The 12,992-nt window shown below is 47.7% G+C and overlaps 1 protein-coding gene and 1 long non-coding RNA gene across 4 annotated transcripts in view; one reads left to right on the plus strand and one right to left on the minus strand.

Annotated features, from left to right (window-relative positions):
* Positions 1-12,992, plus strand: part of LOC122392449 (Parkinson disease protein 7 homolog) — a 160,164-nt gene that overhangs the window by 84,895 nt on the left and 62,277 nt on the right. For all 3 annotated transcript variants that reach the window (XR_006258519.1, XR_006258520.1, XM_043387291.1), the window contains exon 3: positions 10,699-10,860. Coding sequence is in view for 1 of the 3 variants with exons in the window: in XM_043387291.1 (XP_043243226.1) it covers positions 10,699-10,860 (162 nt within the window). In the remaining 2 variants the exon portion in view is untranslated. The remainder of the gene's footprint in view (positions 1-10,698; positions 10,861-12,992) is intronic.
* LOC122392457 lies at positions 4,852-8,074 on the minus strand. Its single transcript, XR_006258521.1, has 3 exons — positions 7,832-8,074; positions 6,435-6,603; positions 4,852-6,226 (listed from the first exon to the last, which is right to left on the minus strand). It is a non-coding gene; the product is annotated as an uncharacterized LOC122392457 (long non-coding RNA).

Below are 12,992 nucleotides of genomic sequence, written 5' to 3' on the forward strand. Positions count from 1 at the left end.
AGTCGCGGCCTTCCGGTGAAGGCCAGCAGCCCGCTGGTATCATCATCAGCCAGGAAGGCAACGGCCCACTGGTCAGCAACGGCCTCACTCGGCTGGCCAACTAGAGGCTTGGATGCCCCAGCTCTTGTTTGTCTTGCGGTAGACATGGCGCCATCACCTGAAGGCGAGCTGACACAGTGCTGTGAAATTGACACAATGGTTGACACAGTGTTTTGCGGGCAATGCATGAGGGCCATGTCTCATTCCCCCACCCTCCAGGCATAAGTGCACAGCAGCTGCTGTTGTGAGGATTAAGAAATGTGAGAAGCGCCACTCGCCAACCTTGAGGGGTCATGACATGCATGTAATTACCCGCAATGGGGGGGGGGGCGTCTGCACTCGCAACAGACCGCGGCTCAAATCATAGGCTTACCTAGATATTTTCAACTCAGTTCAGGCGAGGTGAAAGTTCTCGATGCATATGTATGGCGCATTTGGACAAATAAAGACCAAAACGATTCCTATTCTGGGGATCTTGATACGCAATATTTTAAGTGATTTATTGTAATCCACATGGTATTTAGTCATGATGTGATTTCATCATTTGGCTCTTGGCATGCATGATAATATATTTTGTGATTTGTGCAGCTATTTTTCCTTGAAAACAAGATCACCGGCCCAATCAATTGCGCATTAAACTGTGTTACGTATGTTAAAAGCGAAAGTTCATGAAGTACTAAATTGGCAAAATTTGATAAACTTTCAATCGATTTGAGGCAAGGTGAAAGTTCTTTAAAATTTCGATTGCCGCACCATTTTGGAAACGTATTGAAAGGACCTATGGGAAAAACCCGGTTCCCGTGGTTTCGGACAACTTTAATACATTTCGGACCCCCCTAACGTGGCACCTCGATGGCCAGATTCTAATAAAAAAGAATCGATCAGAGCACCTTGGAGTGATCCTAGACTGCAAATTTTCTGTCACACCTCACACAGAAATGCGCATAAAACGGGAAGAGCCGCTTTTTATGGCCTCTCCACGACTGGAATATTGTCCAGACGTCTATCGCCAAATGACAAGATTTTCTTGTGGAAAGCGGTGGTGGTATGTACCAGCCCTTGTATTTGGCTGCGATGTAGCGCCTCTGAGCCCAACTGATGTCACTCGACTAGAAGCATTGCAATCTTCGTGTCTGAAAGCTGCCCTGGGATTACCACGTTTTGCCCACCATACGCTGCTTTTGGAGGCTGCTGACGTCCCTCAAGTTCACGAGGTTTTACGCAGTCGGACGCTGAAGACATTTTATTCAGCGATGAATAGCTCGGATCGCCTGGTCAGCGGTCTACTCTCCTCTGTCGCTGTTCTCGGGTGTAACTCCACAGCACTTCCCGGATCTTTCGCACAAATTGTGTTCTAGATGTGTGGAACCGGGTTAAATGAGATAATGGATATTGTTGCCGGACATATCGATCCAGACATCATCACTGCACCGCGACCCGGAAATGGTCTCAGAGACTCCCTAGCAGGCCTTTTGAGCTCCACATGTGAGATGTCGCGGAAGCTATTGCGTTTGCTTACTGTGAATACCTGAGCTGTATGAGCGTGAAAGCATATTTGTCGCTGATATGTGACGCCTAATAAACATTATTATTACGAGCGAGCGAGCGCAGCGAGCGAAGCGAGTCTTTTCAATATAACGGAAAAATCTCAGTATGAGCGGCCCGGCCCGGCCCGGCCTGTAACGCTTTTGAGAGGCTTATATCTCAGCAACCGCTGGACCGATTGGCCTGCGGTCTTTTTTGCTGGGTAGCCCCATCCCTTCTACCCCGTAATTGACTACTTTTGATACACCTCAGTGACCGTCGTGGCACGTGCCACGTGAAAAGCCAAGGGTGTTCAAACTGTTTTGCAAAAGTAGTGATTTTGAGAGGCTCATATCTCAGCAGCCGCTTGGGCGATTGACTTGCGGTAATTTTTATAGGGTAGCTGCATCCTTTCTACCAAAAATAGGATACTCTCGATGCATGTGGGTCACCCCCAGTGCACGTGCAAAATACAACAATAAGAGGTGTCAAATTTGTTCCCATTTTAATAACTCGGTAATTACTGGGGCAATTTCGCTGAAACTCACATACAGGTAGGCACCCACCAGGCAATGCATTCCCATGTGTTGCGGTTAAGGTGCTACTGCACGTGCGCACGTGCAGGGGGCGCTTCCAGATCTCGAGAACGGCTGGGCCGATTGCGCTCAAATTTGGTACACGGCTGGGGACCAGTTAGTAGGGTGCCGTGCAAAAGTCAGTTTGGACCCCGTTTGCACGTGCGCACGTGCAGAGTGCCGCTTCCAGATCTCAGGAACGGCTGGGCCGGTTGCGTTCAAATTTGGTACACAGCTAGCGACCGGTTAGAGGGGTGCTTTGCGCAAGCCCGTTGGAAGTACCCCCTCGCCCTTTCGCACGTGCAGGGCTCACTATCTCGCTCGCTCGTTCTTCGCCCAAAAGGCGTTTTACTGGTTATTATTATTATTATTATTATAAGGGTCATTTCACGCTTTTGTTTGGCTTTCTTTGATCCATATTGACACTGAGTTGTGCAATTGCGCCTTGTTGCCGGCTGTGAGAGACGCATATTAATATTTGAGAATATTTTTCGCTACATATTGTTCTTTTGCCATTCAGCTTTCACTGGAAAACGAAAAAACATGCCTATTATTTCAAGAACGTCCTGGACAGCTCGTTGAATAAAAATCATTACGTTTTTACAACAACACAATTTTTTAAAAAGGCCATGGAACGATTTCGATAAAAAAACACATTTTTTGAATTACCTCACCGTCACCGTCTGCTTTCGAATGGTATTGTGACGTGCTGGACAGACATGTGCATGTATCCGAGAAAATGGATCCGGGATCTGATCTCACGGATCCGGATCCGGATCTGTAGGGATCATAGATCCAGCTCTTAAATTTATCGAGATATCCGCAGGGATCATAGATCCGAGTCGTAATTTTTTGCTTGAGATCCAGTGATATCATAGACCCGATTTACTTTTTGTCAACTCAGAAATCCTAGAAAATCACTCGTTGCAACTCACAAACGTTCTGTTTAAGTGATTTTATGTGATTGCACGTCATTATCCATAGTTTTGTGGCGCTTATTGACGTTGAAACACTTGGAAACCTGATTTCAAATGTTGTGCATTATGGGATCCACTCGGATCATAGATTCATGTTCTTGGTTTATCGTCAGATCCTATGAAATCATAGATCCAGATTGGATTTTTCACGCCAGATCCGGTGGAATCATAGATCCTAGCCTGCAATTTGCTTCGAGGTCCACTGAAATCATAGATCCATCACTCGGATCCATGCACATGTCTGGTGCTGGATCAGTGCATGTATTTGGTTTACTGGGTTTGGTGTCCTCGTCTGCTCACGACGGCATGTTGTGTTGTTGTGTGTGTTGTTGCATGTTGTGCATGGTTGTGTTCCGTGGCGGCTGCCGCATGGCATGCTGGGCAATGTGCAGTGTGCATATGGAGTAATGCATGCTTGCGCGGGCTGGCTCCCGGGTATCACCCACAGCGGTTAAGCCGCTCAAATGTGTACTAAAAAGGGTCCCGAACGCCAAAAAAAAATTGCAGCATCAGTGCTGCAACATATTTATCAGGATCACGGATCGTTCAGCGATTCTGACTTGTCCGTGCGTAGCCAGAACAAAAGAGGTCATCAAGACAGTCTTCGAGCTCGTGTCGCAGAAAGATGTCACAGATGTCACGCAAGTGACGGCAGAGCCCACTGATTCAAACGTTGAAGACGGTAGAGTGGAGCTCTCCCAGTCAGTGACTCTGCCCTCAAAGCGACTTTGGGGCAAAGTCTGAGAGACAGGAGGAGGGAGGAGAGAAGCTGTCGTGTCACTGCCTCTCGCTTCGGAGAGATCATGAACATGAGGCCCACAACCGACGGGTCTCGTCTAGCAGCAACCATCGTTCGTCCGTCCCCGCTTAACGTCCCAGCTGTGAAGTGGGGTAAGATGCACGAAGGCAGGGTGCTCCGTGAGTACGAGTTGGCACAGGGCATCAGCGTGGCACGTTCTGGGCTGGTAGTGGATCGCACCCGTCCATACCTGGCCTGCTCACCAGACGGCATTGCTGCCGACCGGCTGGTGGAGGTCAAGGGCATTTATTCATGCCGAGAGCTAGAGGTGCGTGCGGGACTGACCGACTGGCTGGTGGAGCAGGATGGGCACCTGAAACTGAAGGAGCAGTGTCGGTACTGGTGGCAAGTGCAAGGTCAGATGGCCATCGTCGGAAAAGATATGTGTGATGTCGTTGTTTTCACGGACACAGATACGAAAACTGTGGAGGTGTTATCTGTACCCGGCTTGTATGAGGAGGTTATGGTACCTAAGCTCAAACAGTTCTTTGAGTCGTATGTGGCTCGTGCCCTGTTTGACTGAAGGTGCATGAATGGTGTTTGCGGCGCTATGGCCCCTGTCACGTTTGACCGCCCGGGCCGTCCTCGCTGACCCGGTCACCCGCCCCCTCTGCTACCGTGTGGCGCCGGTCTGATTTCTGCCGGCAAATGCCTGCGCTCTACTGGCCTCTCAGGACACGCGGCCAATGACTGCGCGCGCCACGCCTTGGCGGCGTGACCCGGTTCGTGTCGCATGCGAGTGATCACGGCTGTGAACGTTGAAGCGCAGACCTGTCGACTGTTGTAATAATAATAATATGCCATTTATATGTTGTGATGCCAAAATGTTGTGATGCCAATACATGCATTATGCTCATCTGTGTCTCGGGCAGCACGATACGACGCATATCTGAATACTATTCATATCCGAAAGTCCTCGCTGTCACCGAAACGCCAATGCTATTTCATCTATATGTATTTTCGTATACCAACGTAACGACTTGTGCTGACATTCCGCTCGCATTCGTCACACACGTTTCACCCAAACTCATCTTAACGTGGAGCGCGAATACAGAAACATATCGCACTCAATAGAACACATTGCTACCGGTGTTTTCGTGAATAGCCAACCATGCATCACGCTCGTCATGAAATGCGCACACACTGATTGATGATATCGGCCCTACAGTCGGAAGTTGGCCCTATAGGATAGCTGGTCGCAGGCTACACAAAAACGCGGCGACGTAGTATAGTTCACTCACATACTGCACGTAGGCAGAGTTGATCGTGCCTTTCAACAGCTGATAGGTTTTCGTGAGACCGATCACACGCTCAACGTGGATACGGTCTTTGGTTATTGCCCGGCTGACTGCTACCTCCGCGGGTGACAGTTGTGCCCTACCTCTTAGGAATGCTGGTGTTACCACACGAATGTCCCGCGTGGCGAGGATATCCTGTACGTTGAATCCACGGTCTGCCATTACTATGTCACCCGGCTGAAGCTTGTCTACGATACCAGACTTCACAAAAACTTTCTGATCGGATGAACTGCCAGAAAAGGCATCAGACACGAAAGAAATGCCACCCTCCATGGTAATACCTAGCAAAATTTTGACAGTATTGCCGCTTTTGTAAGTAGAATAGGTCTTTGACTGAAGGGTTGGATCTGCCGGGCGTTGAATTCTGACCTCCGTGCAATCAATGATGACGACTGGCTTGTTGTGATCATACTTTGAGGGCCAAATATCTACCTGACGGAACACACCGTCCATGAACTTCACCATCCTTATGAAAACCCTAGTTACTTGTGATGTGCTGACGTCAAACATGGTTGCCAGAAAGCTGTTGGTGAGGTTGTTGCGCAGCTTGGTTACAGTGAGAAGGACATCATTCTCAAAACCCAAAGACGCAGTGGTGTACCGCTTAGTTGCACGCTCCTTCTGGTATGCTGGGTGCAGAATATACAGGAGCATGTGGAATGTTTCAATATCATCAAACCCAGTCAGTGATTTAATATCTGAGCCCTTAAGCTTTGCAAAATCAATGTAACCACTACGCATGTCACACTGAATGGCCTTGTCATTAGTAGATAACTGGGCATCGTCTGGTTCAACTGTAGCCTCTATACCAGATGCACTGTCATTCAACAGCTCTGCTGTGCTGCTGCCAGCAAGTGTTGGTGTCTCAGGTGTTTCTGCCACACCTGCATCAACATCACCCACTTCCACCTCAACAACAGATAGCACATCTTTAAAAAAGATTTGCTCGGGAACCGAGGTCTCTGATTCTTCCTCCACATCTTCTTCTTGCACAAGGCTGCTCAGATAATCGGCCTGTAAACCGGAGACGTTGGAATACATTTTTTATTGAATCAATATTTTGATTCCTACTCCTTAGTTTGCCCAACTGGCATCAGAACCCTGAACCGGTACTGCTGCAAATAACTTCTCCGCCCCATTTGGGTTGTGATGGGGGGACATACTGTCACAATAAAAAACACTTGGATATAAACTGTTCTCTATTTGATTATGCCATTCTTACCTCTTGGGGAAGCTCACTTTCATCTTCTGAGTTGCCCCTTTCTTGGTTCCTTGACAGAGCCCCTAGCTCACGCCCAATGGCAGTATTTCTGCGGCATCTCTGGTTAATTTTCCACTTGAACTTTGATGGCACCGCACCTGGTTTCAGCTGAAGCTTTTTGGTAGATCTCCTGCAACCGAAAACAATAGTTGTATCAAGGACTCAATCACAAAACAATAAATAGACCAATGTGAATCATTATATTACACCAAATGGTTAATAGTATGGGGTGTACAGAAAATGCATGAGATCTATGGATGTCTGCTGATGCTGTCCTCTGGCTGATGCTTTATAACTGCTACTGTCTTGATAAGTATCAACAATTTACTGAGTGGTTATGTAATATCTAACAATTATGCATGGATCACTTGGATCACTTAGCACATTGTTTCAAGTTCGTTGGCCTATTTATGTAACTGATGATGACCAGTGGTTTAAAATTCAAAGTTAAACATATTCAATATATATATCAATAAATAGACCAATGTGACTAATAGAGGACTCAATCACAAAACAATAAATAGACCAATGTGAATCATTATATTACACCAAATGGTTAATGGTATGGGGTGTACAGAAAATGCATGAGATCTATGGATGTCTGCTGATGCTGTCCTCTGGCTGATGCTTTATAACTGCTACTGTCTTGATAAGTATCAACAATTTACTGAGTGGTTATGTAATATCTAACAATTATGCATGGATCACTTGGATCACTTAGCACATTGTTTCAAGTTCGTTGGCCTATTTATGTAACTGATGATGACCAGTGGTTTAAAATTCAAAGTTAAACATATTCAATATATATATTTTTTTCACTGGTTGTATTCATAAGATGTTGATGTTGATGAGTGTGTGGTGGACTTTGAGGTCAGTGCAGATTTAGACTGGTCATTTTCGGGATCAGTGAGCTTTTTTCTCTCAGCCCTCTTTGGTGTGAATTTTCTGACTCTGTTTGAAGGACTGGTGGGATTTTGAGCTTGGGCCAGTGCGCCTCGTCAACCTGCCAGTAATACTCACCTCCCCACACTAAATCCTCACCTGACGGACAAGCCCACACCCACAAGATCTCGTCAAAATTGCTATACTTTGTAGACTGGACCTAACCTGACCTAATCTTCCCCATAACATACCTACAAACCTACAACCTCCCCTATAAACCTGCAAACCTACAAACCTATAGCGCCTTGAAAACCTTCATGGGAACGGGGACGTCTGCTCTACTAATGTTGGCATATTGATCTTATATTTGAATTTTGAATCAACTTGGCACATTGATGTTTATTTGAATGCACATGCAATACATTCTTTAAAAATATGAAATGTATTAATATGCACAAGAGTGGTGCATTACTCACCAACATATGTCCTTCCAACATAATCTTCAGTGACAAAATGTGCATGGCACACTCTGCTATGTTCAGATGGCTTGAAAGTTGCCTCTCGCCTTATTCTTGCTAGCCAGACCTTCTTAAGCCCCGGATCCTTTGGAAACTTGTGTCCACCTCTATTTTTGCAGCCATACACTACACAATAACCACCCATAGCAATGACTTATTGAAGGATATCACAGTATTGTTTCGTTTTTCCTTCTCATTCCAGTGGAGCAAGGTATATAAAAACACTGTGGAGGGTGGAATGCAATAACCAAGGCCCTAAATGCAATAACATTACCAGCCATGCTTCTCATTTGAATCATCTGCGCCATTTCTGTATCGCGATTTTGTCCCAATCAAAACACCCAGAGCCACCTGGTGGCGAAATAACGGCACACTCCCCATTTAGTATATCTAGATTAGGTAAGGACGCCATCCTCCCCCGGCTGCCTCGGATACAAGATTCAGAACTTGGTCCCTTATGCCATTATGGGTACTAAAGAGGTCAAAATGGGCACTCAGAGGTCGGCGTGGGCTCCTGAGGTCCGCATTGATCTTTCAGAGACAAGCATGGGCTATGAGAGTTCAACTGCACCAAGGTAAATGTTCTGTGTTCGCCCGCACATTCAATGTTTTAAAGCTCGATTTTCTGGCTGCTGTCACTGTCAGAGACAGAAGGGACATGTCACCATGACCAAAACGTTTGAGTCATACTGTCTTCCCTGAACCAGTATAACGCCTTTTGGGGCGACTAACGGAGCGAGCGAGAGGGTGGGCCTTGCACGTGCGAAATTGCGAAGGGGTACCTCCAACTGACTTGTGCATGGCACCCTACTAACCGGTCTCTAGCGATGTGCCAAATTTGGGCACAATCGGCCCAGCCGTTCTCGAGATCTGGAAGCGGCACCCTGCACGTGCGCACGTGCAAAATGGGTCCCAACTGGCTTGTGCACGGCACCCTACTAACCGGTCCCTAACTGTGTACCAAATTTGAGCGCAATCGGTCGAGCCGTTCTCGAGATCTGGAAACGACCCCTGCACGTGCGCACGTGCAGCAGCACCCCAACTCTGGCACATGGATATGCAGTGCCTAGTGGGTGCCTACCTACATGCCAACTTTCAGCGCAATCGGCCAAGTAGTTACCGAGATATTGCAACAATTACAAAACTGACACCTCTTCGTTTTGCACGTGGCACGTGCGTAAGGGGTCACCCACATGCATCGGGAATAGTCCAATACTTGGTAGAAGGAATGAAGCTACCCTACAAAAATTACCGCGTGTAAATCGGTCAAGTGGTTGCTGAGATATAAGCCTCGCAAAAGCGTGACCACGGCCGGCCGGCCGGCCGGCCGGCCGCTCATACTCAGAAATTTCCGTTAATCTAAGGAAAGACTACGCTCGCTTTGCTCGCTCCGTAATAATCATCCATAGTTCTCTTTGCCGACGGCATGTTGCGGGAAGTTGTAAAACACCGAAAACCTATGGACTTGGTATGTGTTTTTACTTTTTTAGCTATAAGCTACCAGTTTGTAGCTCGTCAGTTTACTATTTAGGAGCCATTTTGTGTGTGTGTGTGTGTGTGTGTGTACGTGTGTGTGTGTGTGGGGGTGTGTGTGTGCGTGTGCGTGTGCGTGTGCGCGTGCGTGTGTGCGTGCGTGCGTGCGTGCGTGTCGCCGCAGGTGGAGGTGACGACTGACGGTGTCTGTATGTCCGCGTGTCGCCGCAGGTGACGACTGACGGTGTCTGTATGTCCGCGTGTCGCCGCAGGTGACGACTGACGGTGTCTGTATGTCCGCGTGTCGCCGCAGGTGACGACAGACGGTGTCTGTACCGGGCTTTGCAAAAGTTCTGTTACACTTTCTTTTTCTTTATTTTGAGGGGTTTACAGGTCGGGGCCAAACGTTTCGGCGATACCAATTGAAAATTCTGCTTATTAGAGACATGGTACCATGACGAATTTAACCTTCTTTTGCAGTTATATCAAAATGGAGGCCAAGAGAATAGAGATAGCCGCTTTGCTCCGCGCGCAGCATACCAAAGCTTTCATTGCCAAGCACCTGAAAGTCAGTCGGATGACCGTCCACAGAGTTGCGGACAAGCTCAAGAGCGGAGAAGGTCTCAAAGATCGACCCCGTACCGGCAGACCTCGAGTAGTGAGCCGACTGGCCGTAAAACGGGCATTCGAACGCAACCCAAGGCTGAAAATGACTGAGGTCGCGAAACGCAAGAAGATTTCGGTCGCCACGGTGTCAAGGGCCGTCAAGAACCAGGGTGGAAAGAGCCTACGACTACTGGAAGGGCCTCTGCTCACTGCCCGAATGCGGGAGCAGCGCCGCAACCGCTGTCAGCGCCTGCTCAGCGACCTGAAGAGCAACGGAAAACGCGTCCTCATCTTCTCTGACGAGAAAACCTTCACGGTTGACCCGGTCGTGAACAAGCAGAACGACCGCGTCGTCACCTTTGGGAACGATGTTTCCGAGGTCCGCTGCGTGTTAAAGACCAAACATCCGGCCTCCGTGATGATGCAACTCTGTGGACGGTCATCCGACTGACTTTCAGGTGCTTGGCAATGAAAGCTTTGGTATGCTGCGCGCGGAGCAAAGCGGCTATCTCTATTCTCTTGGCCTCCATTTTGATATAGCTGCAAAAGAAGGTTAAATTCGTCATGGTACCATGTCTCTAATAAGCAGAATTTTCAATTGATATCACCTAAACGTTTGGCCCAGACATGTAAACCCCTCAAAATAAAGAAAAAGAAAGTGTAACAGAACTTTTGCAAAGCCCGGTATGTCCGCGTGTCGCCGCAGGTGGAGGTGACGGTGTCTGTATGTCCGCGTGTCGCCGCAGGTGGAGGTGACGGTGGCGGGCGTCGCCGGCTGCGAGCCGGTCAGGTGCAGCCGCTCTGTGCGCATAGTCCCCGACGCTGCGCTCAGCTCGGCGGCGGACGCAGGCCCCTACGACGCGCTCGTCCTGCCCGGCGGACTGGGAGGCGCGCAGGCCTTCTGCCAGGTCGGTTCGCCCTGCCCCTCTCGGGCTCCTGCTTCATGCAGTGATGCGTAGTAAGGTTTTTTCCCGATTTCGGAAAATAGTTGATAGGATGTTTTTCACATTATTTCGCGGCTTTTGATTCAAATGGTCTTTCATTCAATGGTCTTTATGTCTTTATGAAGTCTTTATGAAGACATGTTAAATATATATATATATATATATATATATATATATATATATATATATATATATATATATATAAATATATATATATATACATATATATATATATATATATATATATATATATATATATATATATATATATATATATATATATATATATAATATATATGTTACAGAGAGTTTGAGAAATCCGTGAGTTTGCAAACTCACTAGGGAGTTTGCAAATTCACTAGGGAGTTTGCAAACTCACTGACCGGTCAGGGAGTTTGAGAAATTCCAGAGCGATTGGGCCAAATAAAATCAAGTGTGTAAGATGAGGGTGGCATACGTGATGCTAAAACAAAGGCAACTAGTGGCACGGCCTATATAACCGTCGCACGCTGACAAAAAGCTTACAGATCCTTAATTGTTTTACCGGAAAAAATGATAATCGCGGCTATGTAAAGGGGATGCTCGGAGCAACGTGCTCGCGGTGTTCCTCCGTTCCGTCGTTTCCATCCTCAGGAATCAGGATACTGAAATCCTTCTCCTCCACGCCGAAGCCCCCACTCCGGGCTGGACAGGCACCTTTATCTCATGCGGGCTGCTCCCTTGGAGCGGCACCGCTGCTCCCGAGGGAGCGCATCCCGTAGCCGGGTGCAGAGAGTGCTTGGGGGGCTGGTAGGCCTGTCCATTCGGACGGGTTGGCAGCCCCGGCGACTCTAGGGTGTCTGCCCAGACCAATGTCTCCCCCTAATTCCTATCATTCGTCCGGCTCTGAAATGGGCTTGTCAGACCGAAAGGGCCTAACCCAACAAAACAAAAACAAACAAGCACCGTGCGCCAGTCACAGTTGGGCTGGCTGCCAGCAGCGCTGGCTCTCGATGACACGTCTATGGCGGAGTGGGAATGGGCGTGAATTGGTGCGTGTGCCTGTACTTTAGCATAAGTGACCAACAGTGAGATGTTTCTACTTTGAATATATTGAGCCTGACTCTGGAATAGCCACACTTGAGTGGAACGGATCTAATTGGGACGTGAACTAAATAAATGTATGACTAAATAAAGCGGTGTTGCACATGGATGACTGAGCAGTTTAAAATAAAAAAGGTATTAATGGTGTGCATATGATCTATGTATAAGCTTTTTGTCAGCGTGCGAGGCCCTACAACTAGCCGCCTTTGTTTTATCATGACGGACGGCACGTATGCCACCCACATGCTGCACACTTGTTTTTATTTGGCCAATCCACAATGGGTCCGATGCAGGAATTAGCACGCCAAAAATAATAACTGCCCTTTAATGGCTGCTTTTACACCAGAGATGAAAGCCAGAACATCCGAAATGGATTTTGCGTGATTTCTAAACATGTAGGTACCGTGTGACATGTGAGATGTCTCATCTCATCTCATCTCATATATTTAACACATACATTCGAAACAGACAATCAGTGTCGCCTCGATTGGCGCAAAAGTGCCGGAGCACTTAACTCGGGGCGCCTCTCGAGTCCGCACAATCACACTGGGTGCCGCCCACAGCCTCGCAGCCGCTGCCCGCCACCGCGCAGACCGCTCTCAATAGATGTCAGGCGCCGGCGCCGAGGGCAGCGCTCTGTGACGACCGGTGTCAAAGGACTGGGCGCTAGGGATGGGTGGCAGGATGGGAAGGAGAGGCAAAACGTTTGGTGGCATGGATGAATTGGTACACCGCTCGTGCTACCTCGAATTCGTCCCTGGGTCGTACCGTATTACCGTGTAGTATGAAGTCTAGTTGTTCCTTTTGTGATAAATTGTGTATGTCAATGCCTGTTATACCATTTATTATGTTTGTCATTCTCTCTCTTTCTTGTGTGTACTTTGGACATTTTAGTAAGTAATGTCCTGTGTTCTCGTTAGTTCTGCCTTGACAGTGGTTGCAATATGGAGATTCAGTTTTTTGTATTTGAAATAAATGGGATTTTAACTCTGACATCCCAACCCTTAGACGTG

The sequence above is a fragment of the Amphibalanus amphitrite genome, unplaced genomic scaffold (assembly GCF_019059575.1).
Source record: "Amphibalanus amphitrite isolate SeventyFive unplaced genomic scaffold, NRLGWU_Aamphi_draft 000023F_arrow, whole genome shotgun sequence".
Taxonomy (NCBI): Eukaryota; Metazoa; Arthropoda; class Thecostraca; order Balanomorpha; family Balanidae; genus Amphibalanus; species Amphibalanus amphitrite.